The sequence below is a fragment of the Musca autumnalis genome, unplaced genomic scaffold (genome assembly GCF_047663935.1).
Source record: "Musca autumnalis isolate F117 unplaced genomic scaffold, ASM4766393v1 scaffold_3, whole genome shotgun sequence".
In the NCBI taxonomy this organism is placed as follows: domain Eukaryota; kingdom Metazoa; phylum Arthropoda; class Insecta; order Diptera; family Muscidae; genus Musca; species Musca autumnalis.
Genome location: NW_027411866.1, coordinates 28635871 through 28653112, shown reverse-complemented (window position 1 = coordinate 28653112; position 17242 = coordinate 28635871). Strand labels below are relative to the sequence as shown.

The 17242-nt window shown below is 35.8% G+C and overlaps 1 protein-coding gene across 1 annotated transcript; it reads left to right on the top strand.

The window, feature by feature from the left end:
- Positions 1–5831: 5831 nt before the first annotated feature.
- Positions 5832–12506, top strand: LOC141396778 (ryncolin-4-like). Its single transcript, XM_073972420.1, has 6 exons — positions 5832–5987; positions 6045–6124; positions 6203–6277; positions 7859–7984; positions 11806–12216; positions 12285–12506. Exons 1-6 carry the CDS (start codon positions 5901–5903, stop codon positions 12397–12399), a joined length of 894 nt encoding a protein of 297 aa, XP_073828521.1. The 5' UTR covers positions 5832–5900; the 3' UTR covers positions 12400–12506.
- Positions 12507–17242: the final 4736 nt, after the last annotated feature.

Sequence of the window (17242 nt, the reverse complement as noted above, 5' to 3'; positions counted from 1 at the left end):
GGACGCTAGAGTGATTACAACAGACGGACATGGCTAGATCGTCTTAGAATTTTATCCTGATCAAGAATATATATACTTCATAGGGTCGCAAATGATTAGTTCGATGTGTTACAAACAGAATGACAAACTTAATATACCCTCCATACTATGGTGGAGAGAATATTTCGATGTGTTACAAACGGAATGACAAAATTAATTATACCCTCCATATTATGGTGGACCAATCAGTTTCGTTTTCGAATGAATGACACCCTCTCAAACTCTGCTTTATTTCAGGCAAAACTTTCATTGCCTGACTGTCGGCATAAGGCGTCCCAGAGGAAGAGTATTTGCAAACTAATGATTGGTTTACATTTACGAAATCCACTTGAACTGTCAATTCCATTGCTTAAAAGTCAAATGAAATAAAGTATATATATTCTTGATCTGGGTAAAAATTCTAAGTCGATATAACCATGTCAGTCTGTCCGCCTATCCGTCCGACTGTTGAAATCAAGATACAGCTCGCAATTTTTAAGATAGAGCTTTGTAATTTGATATAGAAGTTTCTATTAAGGCCTCGACACATAAGAAGCATGGCATTCTTGCTTAAGTCATACCTGGTAAATAACTACAGACCAAGTTCGACCTAATTCAAATGTGATTCTGAAATATTTTTATAAGGTCGAACTCTTTAGTCTTTTATCAGATATGACTTCAGCGAGAATGCCATGCTTCTTATGTGTCGAGGCCTTTACACCTAGTATGTTTGGTATTGCAAATGGGCTATATCGGTCCACGATTTGATATACCCCCATAGAACGCTACATCCCGATTTTCGATATTTTGAAGGCTTTAGCCTCATTATCACACCGAAATGACTGCAATTTGGTACTTAGTCTTCGTAGGGCGAAAAAAACTTTCTCCCAGAAAGTTGTCGATATAGGTCCACCCCTTCATATAGCCCCCATAGAACGGTACCTCCCGATTTTCGGTCTTTTGAAGGTGGTGGTCACAATAATCCACCGAAATGACTGAAATATGGCATTTGGTTAAGCGTTCCATATGAAATTTGTCGGTATCGGTCCATGTTTTGATATAGCCCCCATAGAACGGTACATCCCGATTTTCGGTATTTTGAAAGCTATAGCCTCATTATCACACCGAAACATTTGAAATTTGGTACTTAGTCTTCGTTGGGGGTATAAAACGTTCTCCCAGAAATTTGTCGGTATAGGCCCACGTCATCATATAGCCCCCATAGAACGGTACCTCTCGATTTTCGGTAGTTTGAAGGTTGTGGCCACAGTAACCCACCGAAATGGCTGAAATTTAGTGTTTAGACATTGTTGGAGGTAAAAGCCTTTTTGACTGAAATTCTTCGGTATAGGTCCACCTTTCGATATAGTCTCCATAGAACGGTACCAACCGATTTTCGTAATTCTGAAGGTTGTGATGGCAATATCCCATCGAAAGAGTGAAATTTGTTATTTAGTCTTCCATGGAGTTATCAAATATTTCAGTATAGGTCCGCGCGTTTCTATATCCCCCCATAGAAGCGTACCTCTTGATTTTCGGTATTTTGAAAGTTTTACCGAAATATCGGAAATTTGGTATTTAGCCTTCTTTGAGTCTAAAAACTTTCCGACAGAAATTTGTAGAAATAGATTGACGTTTTGATATAACTCCCATGGAACGGTACCTCCCGAATTTCGGCATTTTGAAGGTTAGCCACATTGTTTTACCGAACTTGCTGAAATTTGGATTTAGTCTTCTTTATAAACGAAAGAAACTTATTGTTCCATTTTACTTTACTACAACTCGTGGTGGAGGGTATAACAAGTTCGGCCTGGCCGAACTTAACGCCGTTCTTACTTGTTTTTATTTTCTGTTTATTTTATTTTTATTTATTTTATTTTTAACATTGACTTGTCCACGAAAAATAGTTTGTCGCTGTAAGGTACTGGTATGACTTGAATTTAATATGGGCAAAATATTACGAGATCAATATTCTGAGCAAATTCTAACAAGAGATTTTTACATTCTACAGGTTAATCTATGCAGTATTCTCATGACTCATTATGCTGATAAATATTGTCCAACAATGTATTAATTTTTTTCACAATGTATTGAATTTAAATTATTTGTTATTATTTCTTATAGAAAACAAAACGTCGTTCATTGGCACTGCGATAACAAATTTCCAATAGATACAATAGAAGCATGCAAAATTAGATGAACCAACACAACTGTGTATAACTGAAATGTCATTTTTAACCCGTTGCTTCTGAGCTGTTGGTCGCTGAAAAATATTCTAAAACAATGCACGATTATTAAATCCTTGGGGGGAAATATTCTTAAAGCCATGATTACAGGTCTGCTATGTATGAGAAAAATATTTTAAAAATATTCAAGAATACAGCTCAGTAGTGCGATTCTATTCATCATTTTTTGAGTTACCGACAAATGTTGGTAAAATTAAAATGCAAAATTATAAATGAAAACATGACAGAACAAACAAGGTAAAGTAAATACTAAAACAAATACAACTCAACAACAACCACATAGAAAATTGTTTCTTTTTGTAATGCTAGTTTCACCGGTATATGTAAACAAAACAAGGAAATGACTATAAATTATTGGATTTAAAAAAAAAACTAATATTTTCCAATTTTGATGGAATAGTTTGAAAAACATGAATGCAAATTTGTTACATTTTCAATTTGAATGTTTCCATATCATTCTTACTTTCTTATTTGGCTGGCCCATTACAGAACACTTGTTCCATAGGCCGAACTAAGAAAATATCTCCATTTCTCTCTATTTGTTGCTTCGCACTCTGGAACACCGCGCCTTTTCATCTCATCATCCACTTGTTTGATCCATCTAAGCTTAGTTCTGCCAATTCTGCGTGCACCGCAATGTGGTCCATATTTATACGCTTTTTTAGTGGGCACATCACCCCTCATTCTTATGATATGGCCTAGCCAACGCAATCGTTGCATCTCGATACGTTTATCTATACTGATGCCCTGAAATAGCAGATACAGCTCGTGGTTCATACAACGTCGATATTCACCGTCAACGCAGATTGGTCCGTAGATCTTTCGAAGAATTTTTCTCTCAAACACACCAAGCACTGCCATGTCTGCTTGCGCAAGTACCCATGCTTCGGAGCCATACATCAGCACGGGTAGTATATATGTTTTGCAGAGCGTTATTTTTGTTTGATGAGATGTGGCTTTGTTTTTAAACTGCTTACTTAAACCAAAGTAGCATATGTTGGCCAACACAATTCTTCTTTTTATTTCACAACGGATGTCGTTTGTGTTTACGGAGGTGCCGAGGTAGACGATGTCTTTTACTACCTCAATACTAGTATTATAGGAACCAACTTCCACAGTCGGTTCGAGCTCAATGGACACGTCGAGACCATCAACTTGGTCTTCTCACCGTTTACCGCCAGACCCACTTTAGCAGATTCTCCTTCGATCTTCATAAAGGTATCAGTTACTTATTTTACTGATCGGCTCATGATGTCTATATCATCAGCATAAGCAAGTAACATGTGACTATTGTGCCACTTCTTTTGACGTTTGCCTCTCGTATAACCTTTTCCAGCAGGATGTTGAAGAGATCACGCGAAAGGCTGTCTCCTTGACTGAAACCTTTTTTGGTACCAAACTCTTCGGAGAGGTTCTTTCCTATTTTAACTGAGGACCTCGTGTCAGTTAAAGTCATTTTACAAAGCCGGATGAGCTTTGCGGGGATACCAAATTCAGACATGGCTTGGAATACCTTTGAACGCAACGGGCTGCCGAAGGCTGCTATGTAATCAACAAAAGGTGGTACGTGTCGATCTGCATTTCTTGGGTCTTCTCCATGATTTGCCGCAGGGTAAACATCTGGTCAATGGTGGATTTGCCAGGTCTAAAGCCGCATTGGTATGGCCCAATTGTTTCGTTGACCATAGGCTTTAGTCGTTCGCACATTATCCCTGACACTAACTTATAGGCAATAGAGAGAAGACTTATGCCCCTATAGATAGAGCATACAGACTTATCTCCTTTTTTGTGGACAGGGCACAGGATGCTCATGTTCCAATCGTCGGGTACTCGTTCTTCCTGCCAGATGGTGCTAACCAGCTGATGAATACACCTTACAAGCGTTTCGCCTCCTGCTTTGAACAGCTCGGCTGGTAAGCCACCGGCTACTGCTGCCTTATTATTCTTCAGTCGATTTATTACTGTCTTTACCTCATCTTGGCTGGGCGGTATACATTCAATACCATCTTCTGGGATTGGATATGTGGTATCTTCGCCGTCTTCGCAACTATCGGATACCAACAGTTTGGAGAAATGTTATTTCCATATCCTGAGCACACTATCTGTATCAGTTAGCAAATTACCTTGCTGGTCTCTACAGGAGGATGGGCCTGTACCAAAGCCATCAGATTGATGTTTTACTCTATGATATAACTTTCGGACTTCATTCTGGCTCCGGTACATCTCGATTTTTTTCACACTCCCACCCTTCCATTTCTCTCTTATTCCTGCGGAAAATACGTTTCTCTCCTTTTATCCTGATATCTCTCTCGTGCATTACGCGTAGCTACTGATTGTAGAGTAGCCCTATATGCCGCATTTTCCCCTTCGGTAGCACCACGACACTTCTGATCATACCATGGATTCCTCGGTGGAGGTCTCTGGTATCCAAGTATGGATTTGGCGGCTCTTTTCATGGAGTGGGCAATACTTTGCCATTGTGCTGATGTCTTTTCGGGACGAGGAGTCTTTTCATTGACCAATTTGGCTATTTGAGTGGATTATGCTGTTGCTATCTGTTGTGATTTCAGATTATAGATGGCTAACTTTCTTGTTGTGTCTGTTCGTACTTTTTTTGCTACGTTTAACCGGGTGCGTACCTTTGCTGCAACAAGGTAGTGGTTCGAGTCTATGTTTGCTCCTCGGAACGAACGCACATCCAACACGTCCGATGAATGTCTTCCATCTATCACAACGTGATCAATTTGATTTCTTGTTTTCTAATCTGGAGGCAGCCAGGTGCCCTTATGGATGTCGAGATGTTTAAATCTGGTGCCGCTAACTACCATGTTTTTTCCGCTGAGAAGTCTATTAGCCTCATACCTCTTTATGGAATGTGGTCAGAATGAAATTCGACCTATTCTTGCCATGGTGTAAATAGAATAAACAATGGATTGATGGTGGATGATGTTCGCAGTACTTGAACATGTGGTTGTTACTCTGTCGAAGGAGTTAGTTTCACTTATCCGGTTCATAGTAAGTACACCTCGTGAATCGTTCAAAAGCTGTAAATACCAAATCTCGTGATGAGCATTGAAATCGCCAAGGAAAATTATGTCATTCCCATGTAGCAGATAGATTAGCTTAGGGCAATACCATGTCCATGTACTTGTATGAGTCGGAATATACATGTCGATGGTTTCATTGTGTTATCCTTTATCAAAGCTCTGTCATTGTGGGCGTACAGTTTACGGTTCATACGATATTGATATTTTCCATATACGCAGATTGATTCATGGTTCATTTTGAAGACATTTTCCTTTAATTACGAGGGCGAGGTAAGCATGGCCGCCAGCACATTAAATGTCTGTGGGATTTTTCGACTGCTGCAAAACATAAATTTCTTCTCTCAGAATGGGTTAATATTTAAGAGATTATTGACTACAAGTGAAATTACTGTTTCAAGTTAAAGATAAGACTTAAATCATGCATGTCGCTTGTCAGCAACAAAGTGTTACAAAGAAACGGATAAGTCGTTTTCATTAAGATCGAAATTATGTAATTTGAAATCAGTGCCTTTATAAAACAGCTTTCTTTGGACGAATATGTCGTCAGTATATCTCGGAACCTTGTGATTGTGGTGTAACATTTTGCAAAATGAAATTTATTTTCACAATTGTTTTATTGGAAATTATATTCGCGACTCATGAAGCTGCTGATAATGCCACCAGCGAAGAATTTTATGTAAGTGGTAATGCAAACTCACAACAAAAACTTTCCTCTTATTACGTTTTTTCTCAGGAACCCTATGAAGGTGAGCATATTTTATGGAGACATTTGTTCATAAAAGTGAATAAACTTTTGCTGGAAACGAACAAGATGTGGGTATTTGAATGAAATTGTTAAATTTCTTGGTTCAAATCTAATTCTTCTAAAATTATATTTGTACATATTTTCAGACAACATGAACAAGAGAATCAAATGAAAGGCATTTTGAAGGAAATTCGAGAAATAAAAACTGAGTTTCAAAATGTGTAAGTAGATTTGTAATTGTCTATTTTAATGAAATTGTTTAATTTCATTTCAAGCAATTCTCTTTTTATACCCTCAGCCTTTAGGCTATGAAGGGTATATACACTTTCATACGGTCAAAATGTGCCTCATCGAAATAATGGTTTTAGACCCCGAGTATGTTTGGACGAAATGTGTTTCAGACAATTTGGAGTCGATTGAGCAATGTCCGTCCGTCTGTCTGTCTGGCTGGCTGGAGCGCACGATAACTCTCGAAGGGATGAGCCGATTCGGTTCAAATTTTGGCTTTCGTAATATTTTGCCCAAACTTAGTTTAAGTTCGAAGATGGGCTATATCGGTCCACTCCTTCCGGTACCTCCCCCACAAAAGTTGGAAAATGTTCGGAAAATTTGTGCGCACGATAACTCTTGAATAGAGCAACCGATGTGGTCCATACTTTGCACATCGCGAAATTTCTACCAGACTTAGATAAGGTTCCAATAAGGACTCAATCGGTCCACTCCTTCGGGTACCTCCCACACAAAATTTCGGAAAAGTTCAGTTTAGGACCAGATATCGAATCGCTTCGGTTTTTGTTGTAACATCTTGTATTCACCGCCCTTCATAAGACGGTACAAGTTTTATCTGGGGCAAGTCCATACTTCCTGAGAAAATAGCCTGAAAGGTGTAAAAAGCCCCTATGACACTGTGTATAGTGGTTAGACCTCGAGATAACTCTCGAAAGCATTTGCCGATTCGGTCCAAAATTTGGCCTTCGTAATATTTTGTCCAAACATAGTTTAAATTCGAAGATAAACCATATACTCCTTCAGGTACCTCCCCCACAAAACTTCAAAAATGTTTGGAAAAATTGTGCCCACGATAATTCCTGAAGGGAGTGACCGATGTAACCCATACTTTGCACATCCTAATATATCTGCCAGGTATAGATCAGGTTCGAATATGGGCTATATTTGTCTACTCCTGGTACCTCTCACACAAAATTTCGGATAAGTTCACTTTAAGACCTGCTCTCGAATCACTTTGATTTTTGTTGAAGCGATTTGCATTCGAAAAGTGTAAAAAAATCCTATGCTACCGTATGTGGCGGTCGGGGAGCACGATAACTCTTGAACTGTTCAACCGATTTGGTCCAACATTTAGTCTTCGTCATATTATATTCAAGCTTAGTCTCATGGGCAATACTGGTCCACAACTTCCGGTACTTCTCCCCAATATTTAGAAAATGTCACTAAAATGCTAGGACGATATCACCTGAATGGGGCAACCAGTTTGGTCCATACTTTGGATCTCAGAATATTTTGTAAAAATGTAGTTTAATTTCTAAAATGACCCATATCGGTCCTCCCTAAGGGTACCTCCCATACAAAAGTTCAATATTAGTGCAGTTAATTCCTAATCCACATTTTTGTCGGCAAGTTCAAATGTCCAAAATTCTGAAGGGACCTTAAATACATTTGATCTGTCCGTAGATGAAAGTTTCACTTAACATTGGCTGAGGGTATATATCTGTCGGCAAAGCAGACTGACACTTTTTTACTTGTTAAATCTAATTTCTCTAAATCCATATTTGTATTTTCAGAAAACATGAACAGGATAGAAAAGTAATTGATATGATGGAACACATTCGTGGAATTAAAAAAATTATAGTGCAACATGAAGAGGAAGAGAATGTCGTAAACACATTTAAAAGTGTAGCTAATGACAGGTATGTACAGTGCCCGGCATAATTATTTTGACAAAATTTACTTTTTTCTTAAAAGGCACTGTGCTACAAAAGTTGACCAATTTTTTTTGCAGGGGTTCTGATGTATATATTCAGTTTTGTGGAAGTCCATGGAAGACGAATATACCTTTGGTTTCTTTGGGTCACTTCGTTTTTTGATTTTATAACGGTAAATGTAGTGAAAAACTTGGTTTCTTGGACTTTCAAATTAAAACGGACATACTCGTAACTTATTTTTTCCACAACGGACTTTTACAGATTGTTTTAAAAAAAACAGGAAAATGCTTTCCTCGTGCTCTAGACTGCGTAGAAGACACCAAACTGCGTGACCATTTACTTTTCGGTAGAAAATGCGTGAGTTATGCCTTCTTTAGTGATGTATCTTTTTCGTTTCTCATTTGTAAAAGATTGGTACCCTGTGCATAATTATTAAGCAGACATTTTAAAATTACAATCATACGCCGAAAGGTACCAACTTTTATAAAGTAAAAACCAAAAAGATAAAACACAAAAAATGCCATAACTCATACATTTTTCCACCGATTTCATTGTTTTTCCCCATTTTGTAAACCTAACTAAATTTCCTTCTTGATAAATTATAAATTATTACGCAGTTTGGTATCTTCTGCGCAGCCTAGAGCACGAGAAAAAGCATTTTCCTGTTTTTTAATGCGTTTTTTCACACTTAAATCACTATAACTTAACCATTTGTTACCCGATAAAAATTATGGCTTGTTTGAAAGATATGACTTTCACCTTTTAAATAAAAAATTAACTGTAAAAGTCCGTTGTGGAAAAATAAGTTATATCCGTTTTAAGTTGAAAATCCAAGAAACCTCGTTTTGCACTACATTTATCGTTATAAAATCAAAAAACGAAGTGACCCAAAGAAACCGAAGGTATTTTCGTCTTCCATGGATTCCTACAATACCGAATTTATGCATCAGAACCCCTGCAAATTTTCACTGTAGCACAGTGTAATTATTGTCAGCATTCATAAAACGGGATACTAACAGCTTAGGGGTTTTATTTGACCCCTCAGCTAAATAAAAATTAATGGACCAAAGAAATTCCAGCTAAATTTCTGATTAGATAGCCCAATGTTTAAATAGGGAGACAAAACCAAAACGACATAAATATTTTGACACATCATAATTATGTTACTTTTGTTACTTAATCGTACATTTTCGTACCAAAATTAATTGTTTTACCTAAATTATTAACATTCAAGTAAAAATGTACTTGATAGTCATAGATTTTAAATTAAAATAGGAAATGTTGGTGTCAAAAGTTGTAACAAAATTTAAAATGAGAGTTTCGGTGATAAATGTAGCTAATGATTACACATTGCTGCAGTTATCTATTCATTTTGTAACAAATAAATATCAAAATACTGAAAACGTTGTAAATATGTACGATCTAGGCAGAAAATGTGAAATTACAGACGTTGCTCTCCGGTAAATAGAGCAGAATTACAAATCGAAACTTACTTATGCACACAAATCCTTCTTTTATGAGCAATTTCCATGCCAAAACAAGTTCTCTGTTAAGACTAGAGTCTCTAGACATTAGAAAATAAATTAATTAGAAGTCATATTTTGCTATTCCACAAGATTGATAAGGCATAGCTACTCAAATTGTCAATTAGATTTTCAATTAAAATCATTTGCCCCCACAACCATTGTGGCAGAGCATATTGTGCACTGATAAAAATATAATTAAACATAATTCATCTTAAATACACTTTTCAGTTAGCTTGGGTCAAAAACCGCCAAAAAGTTGGGTATCTTTGAAAAATAAATGTCCTTCTGATGCTATTTCCATGCCCAAATGTTCCCAGGCATCAGAATAGTATGAGCCATCATTTAAAATACTGCGAAATTTAATTTTTAGGGTAAATTCTGTGAACTATAATGTATGTACATATATATTGGCACTTTGAACGATATTTCATTCATTTGCGAAACACTGCTACTATGGTAAAACTGAATTTTGTGGATCAGTTTTTGAGCGTATTTCGGTTTCAAACTTTAAGCTATTTCCTTCAAATATCACATTTTTAAGAGAAAAAATGTTCTTACTGTCATAACAAAATCGAAATCCGCAAAATATTCCGAAATAATGGGAGAAAGCCATTGAAAATGTTGTTTAATGATAAATCTCTTGAATATCCCTATATCCTTGAAATATCGATCCATAAATGGGTACATAATGGTACAGATGTGTGTAAAATATATTATTTTTACCTTAACTGATAATAATCAAAAATAAAAATAAGACATTTTTATTTGTTGAGGTCTAAAAATCAAAACATTTCTGTCAAAAAACTTATGCCAGGCAGTGAAATTTTATTTCCATTACAAAAGTACAAGCGTGGATTTGAATTGATAAAATTTATTACTAATTTGAAGTACTCTAGTAAACGATTAGCCAGAATATTTTTTCATATTTTTGTAGAAGACTAATCCGGTAAAAACCAAACACATATGCCAGGCACTGTATGTGCACGTTTCGATATGGCCCCCATAGAAGCGTACCTCTTGATGGTTGGTACGAGTTGGTTGAAGGTCTTAGCCACATTATCTTACCGATATATCGAAAGTTTTGTATTTAGCCTTCCTTGAGTCTAAAATCTTTCCGCCAGGAATTTGTCGGTATAGATCGAAGTTTTGATATAGCCCCCACAGAACGTTACCTCCCGAATTTTGGTATTTTGAAATTGCTGAAATTTGGTATTTAGTCTTCTTCATAAACGAAAGGAAACTAAGTGTTTCATTTTACTTCATTACAACTCGTGGAGGAGGGTATAACAAGTTCGGCCGTCTCGTTCTTAGTTGTTGCAGTTTTTTGTGTGTTTGAATTTTGAACGTTTCTGTAACTATGGACCAGAATTGGAGAAAAAAAATTTTTTTTCTAAAGATTTGTGCAATTTTGACCTTTAAGAACCGTTCATAGAGAGCTCAGATGTTCCAGAAAGTTGTTTACTGAAATCAGTGCTAGATTATTGTGGTTTATTGGTTTATTGAAACTTTAATGGTTTTGTTTCTATGGAGCAGAAACCGAAAAAAGAGGATGAAGATCCATTTGTTTTGCTATTTTGATGGCGAGAGCTACAAGTTTGCTTCTACAAGTAATCCAAAATATTTAGCAGTTTAGAAGATATGGGCCTGACAAAATGATGTCTTTTTACATCCATTACGCTGCGGTCGGTATCCAAATAGGGTTAATTTTTCATGACTCAAAAAATTACACACAGTGTAATTGGTCAAATATGCATATTAGACCAATATCAAATTCTGGCTTGATTTTCATTGAACTCGGGTTTTAGCCATAAAAATGAACTGGTAAAGGTTTTGTATCGATTGGACCATAAATGTGGCTTTTAGAGAATTTTCGTGAAAATGCAACTCCTTACAAATAACTAGGAAACAAAAGCACGGGTTAGCGTTAAACGATGGCCATAAGATTTCATATAGGTATAAGGTTTTTGGATCAAATGGAAGAAATAGGAGGTAGGAGTTCCAGAAAAAATGTTTTTTAGTAATTTTCAAAATAACCTCTTTACCTATTTTCAAGACTTAAGCTCTCTAAAATTATACCATGTTAGAACTTTTCGTTTCCCCCTCTACCCTCCGAATTGCAGAATTCTACATCGTCTAGATTTCAAGTTTTTAGCATCAGCCAATTTCATTTCGTGTTGATCTGTCGGTCAGTCAATACCTCACTAACATAGATTATTATTTAAAGTGATTGTGGTCAACATTTTTAAAATTGATTATGTGGTTTTTACATAATTAATGTAGGTCTATATGGACAACGATTGCAAGGAGAATGGATGGATCCGTAGATTTTTATCAAAACTGGGCCGAGTATAAGGCAGGGTTCGGTAATCCACCTTCCGGAGAGTTTTTCATTGGCCTGGAAAAACTTCATCTATTAACCACTGCTGTACCACATGTAGAATTAAAAATTGTTATCCGATCATGGGACAATGAGGAGCGTTACGCTATTTATGATGGTTTTCAGATAGGCAATGAAACGGAAAAATATCAAATTAAATTATTGGGTACATATAGTGGAAAGGCTGGAGATGCAATGCGGTATCACGATGGACAAAGTTTTAGCACATTCGATGAGGATAATGACGAATATGATAATATAAATTGTGCCAAACTTTATAAAGGTGCATGGTGGTTTCGTAAATGTTATGACAGGTATAGTTTTTTCATGTCATATCATTGAAATTTGTATTTATATCATTTTTAATACACTTCTCTTTCAGCCACTTATTTGGACCATATAAACAAAAAGAGAATGCAAATACATATGAATGGAAAGGTATAGAATATTCGTTTAAATATGCCGAAATGTTATTGCGTCCAAAAGTAGCGAAATAATAAACTAAAATATTACGAATATATAATTAAATTTTTCCATCTATAATATTAATTACAAATAAAGAATAAAAATGTTTCATTTTTCCTTATGAGTGAATACAAAAAAATGTGTTTTATTCAAATAATGGTTTTAGACGCTACCTATAAGTTGAGTATGTTGAGACCAAATCCGTTTTACAAAAATTGTTGTCGATCTTGTCATGACCGTCAGTCTGGCCGGTTGCATTATAACTTTTAAACAGAGCACTCGATATGGCCCAAAAATGTTACATCGTAAAATTCTATACCAAACATAGATCCCATAAAAATTAATTTCTTAATGTTTGACTTATTAGGGGTAAGGTCATTAAAAAATTTTGCTTAAAATGTAGTTTCAAGTAAAATTTCACATATTTCCACAGATAATGCCCTCAAAGCATTAAAAACAAACTACGATCACAAAACTAAAATGATTGATGCGCACAGTAACTCCCAACAGAAGTAATCGCCGTTGTTCAAATTTTGAATAACGAAATATTTCACGCAAGGTTAAAAGAAATACGAATATGGACTGTAGCGATCCACTCCTTCGGGAACCTCCCACACAAAAGTTAAAGAAAAAATTTCCCTTAAACATAGTTTAAAGGCAGTTTTTGGAACGTTTTGAAAATTTTACACCAAGAAGTTGTCCTGTCATGGGTGCACAATAAAACTATGAGTGTCCACTTTGTGGGAAGGTTTCGCTTTGCCGGCATGGTGGCATATTACGCGGCTAAAACTTACAGGTGGGGTCCTTCTATCCAATAAGACAAACACTAGAAATATAAATCATGCCAGACTATGTGGATGGATAAGAAGGTCAAAGCTCAGTGGCCAAAAGGGAATCAAACAAAACAACATCAACTAAAAAAGGAATAGAAAAACAAATGATTAAGCATCACACTCACTCAGGAAACAAAAGAAGTCATATCTCGTCTGACATTATGACAAATAGCACAGTTACACTGTGTTAAAGTTGAAAGATTTATTCACATCTTCAAAGGTAGCTACAAAAAATAAAATAAAATTAGTTGTTTTTAAAGTGTAATATGTATTTTTTGTTTTGCGCATAAAATATGATAATTTTTGGAATAGAATCACCAAATGCAGGTACTTATCAACATTTTAGAAAAAAAAATAGTTATAGAAACTGTGGTGTAAAATATTGTTAAAACAAATAAGAACGGGGTTAAGTTCGGCCGGGCCGAACTTGTTATACCCTCCACCACGAGCTGTATTGAAGTAAAATGGAACAATTACTTTCCTTTAGTTTACGAAGAAGATTAAATACCAAATAACGAAATTGGGAGGTACCTTCCTATGGGGCCTATATCAAAACTTTCTGGCAAAAAGTTTTTACCCTCAAAGAAAAAAGACTAAATATCAAACTTCCGAAATAAGATAAAGTGGATAAAACCTTCAAAATACCAAAAATAAAGAGGTACGCTTCTGTGGGGGATATAAGAAAGCGTGGAGCTACATATACTGATAAACCTCTTCTGTAATATTTTATAACACCATGGAAGACTAAATAACAAATTTCGGTCATTTCGGTGGGATATTGACATCATAACCCTCAAAATTACGAAAATCAGAAGTTGCCCTTCTATGGGCGCTGTATAGAAACGTGGACTTATACCGACAAATTTCAGTTGGAAAGGTTTTTCTTACAACGTAGATTAAATACCAAATTTCAGCCATTTCGGTGGCTGATTTTCGGCATTTTGAAGGTTGTGACCACAAACCTTCAAAATACGGAAAATCGGAATGTACTGTTCTATAAGGACAATATGAAGGCGTGAACCTATACCTTCAAATTTCAGGTGGAAAGTGTTGTACCCCCTACGAAGACTAAGTACCAAATTTCAGCCACTTCGGAGGAATAATGAGGCCACCGTTCTATGGGGGCTGTATGAAGGCGGGGACCTATACCAACAAAAGTTTTCTACCCTCAGAGAAGACTTTGCACAAAATTTCAGCCATTTCATTGAGTGATACCGTTCTATGGGGGCTATATAAACACGTGGACCGATATAGCCCATTTGCAATACCAAACATCCTAGGAGTAATAGAAACTTCTATACCAAACTACAAAGCTCTATCTTCAAAATTGCGACCTATACCTTGATTTCAACAGACGGACGGACGTACAGACGAACATGGTCAAATCGACTTAGAATTTTATCCTGATCAAGGGTATTCATACTTTATAGTGTCTCCGATGTACATTTCGATGTGTTACAAACGGAATGACAAATTTAATCGGGTATGTTCTGGGACACACATCACCTCTCACTCCACGCCTCAAGCTTTTCGTGCACATCATTTACGGTTATTTTTCGAGTGTTTTTATGGACGGACTAGGGTGTACTCTTCTTTTTAAATACCCTAACGATTCTTAGCCCCAAAAAATTCGCAAAAAATAGGAGTAAATGGGGTGAACAAAATTGTTGAGGCGTGAAGTGAGAGGTGAAGTGTGTCTCAGAACATACCCGAATTATACCCTCCATATTATGGTGGAGAGTATAATTAAGTAAAAATGTGTGCATATTTTGGAAAAGTATATAGAGTTTTAAAAAATGCGTTCCACGGGATCCGAAAATTTTAATTTTGAATTTAAGTCTAGAGTGTTATCTTTCGAACTCAGCCTATAAATCGTGCCGTTTTTTTGCGGTTATTTTTTTATTGGAAGAAATGATGAAAATAGTCACTCATTGAAAAACTTGTAATTTTGAATATAATAAATTTTATCCTCGTTATTTGACTTATGATTTTTATTTTTATATTGTGTTTGTTGTTCAGCGTTGAGTTCGTCAAGACAGGATATTGTTGTTTGAAAAGTTGGGATAATTTATTTTTAGAAAGTAATCCAATTCATCCGCATAGGACCACTAGATACATATACTTTTCACATACTTAGACATATTTTTTTAATTGTTTAAGCGAAATTTTTACAAAATCTTGAGAAAATATTTCAAAATTCTCCTAAATGCTTGGGAAGATCGTTGAAAGATGTCAAACTTGACAGCTCCTGTATATAGGGATTATTCCAAAAACTAGAATATATGGGGACTATGTTTGGTAAAAATATTTGCAATCCTTCAAAATGCCCATTTTACAATTTAAGTAAGTTTAGTTGCAATGTGTGCTCAAAACATTAAAAAAAAATTAACTGTACCTCTATGTGGGGCTATACCAAAACATTGACCTATATTGCAAATTTTCTGCAACATGAATTTTATATACACTCAGAACAATAATTCCCAATTTGCTGAAAACTATGTTTAAAAATGTGACCAAATTTCTTCAACATACATAAAATCGGTAGATATCCTTATATGGGAGGTATATTAATACGTTGACCTAACTTTACAATTTTTGGCAATGTGATAGTTTAACCAATAATTGAACATATTAGAAAATATAGGCTAAAAATCAAATAAGAAATGTAGATAAAATCGAAAAAATACTTTATATATTTTATAGTATGATTGCTTAAGTCTGGAGTATTAGGCAATCATATGATTGAATCTTCAACTATAACAAAAGGAATATTTTATAGTACATATTTATGAAGGCTTGGAAAAACCGCTCCTATCCCTTAATATGCACCAAAACCGTGTTCCGTTATATTGATTAAGGCGTAAATATTCGAAAAATATTAACGTTCAAATGCTCCCCTGAATTAATCTGCCTTTTTTTGGGATTAGGAACAAAGCCACGCATCGTTAAACAAAAATAACGCTTTGCAAAACACTGATATTACCCGTGCTGATGCATGGTTCCGAAGCCTGGGTACTTGCGCAAGCAGACGCACTGTCTTGTCTGGTGTGTTTGAGAAAAAAATTCTTCGAAAGATCTCTGGATCAAACTGCGTTGACGGTGAATATCGACGTCATATGAACCACGAGCTGTATCTGCTGAAGAACGACAACAGTATAGATAAACGTATCGAGATGCAACGATTGCGTTGGCTAGGCCATATCAAGAGAATGAGCGATTATGGACCCTCTAAAAAGGCGTATAAATACGTGTCACATGGCGGTGTACGTAGAATTGGCAGGCCTAAGCTTAGATGGAACAAACAAGTGGATAAATAGATGAAAAGGCGCGGTATTCCAGAAAGCGGAGAAGCAAACAGAGATTATTGGTGACCTTTTCTTAGTTCGGCTTGTGGACCTGTAATAGGCCAGCTAAGTTTAAGTTCTTTGTAGATCTCACCCCACTGCATGCCGACCATAACAACAGAGATATTGTTTGGCCTATTGTCCTTCACTTTATTGTCCCCCTTCCTAACTCCTTATGTTAAGAGGTCTACATGATCTCAGACAAAGATTTTTCAGTTATTCGTTATAACTTAAAATTGCTGTTCGATTTATTGCATTATAATAAAAATAAAATACAAAGCATTTCATTTGTAAAAAAAAACATTCAATTAAGGTATTAAATGTACATATATACCAGAGATCATTGTCTTTAAAGAAGAACATATTTGAATTTCGAAAAAGGTAAAGATATTTCAACTAGCGATAACATTATACCTCTTCCAGTACCTGCAAGAATCTGAATATGTTTACTACTATAACAATTTTTCCTTTGTGATATCGAAAAAATAGTAAAAATTAATAGATTCTTGCAGTTCTGGAACAGATCAAATGTGTTTTTAAAATTAAATAAAATAAAATCGATTTTTCTCCCTAGTAACCTTCTGTCAACGGGGTAATAGTTTTCGAGCTGATAACTGCTTATTTAGGTTGCCCCTCAGTCCAAATGGTATCATAGTATTGGTAAGTTTATGTGTCTATGATAATCTGTAAACATTTAC

Bases quoted from the DNA above. Each gene is read 5' to 3' on its own strand.
- LOC141396778 (XM_073972420.1), top strand. From the start codon at position 5,901: ATGAAATTTATTTTCACAATTGTTTTATTGGAAATTATATTCGCGACT. The intron at 7,985-11,805 runs GTATGTACAGTG...TAATTAATGTAG, and splicing joins AAAAGTGTAGCTAATGACAG to GTCTATATGGACAACGATTG. The intron at 12,217-12,284 runs GTATAGTTTTTT...CTTCTCTTTCAG, and splicing joins TTTCGTAAATGTTATGACAG to CCACTTATTTGGACCATATA.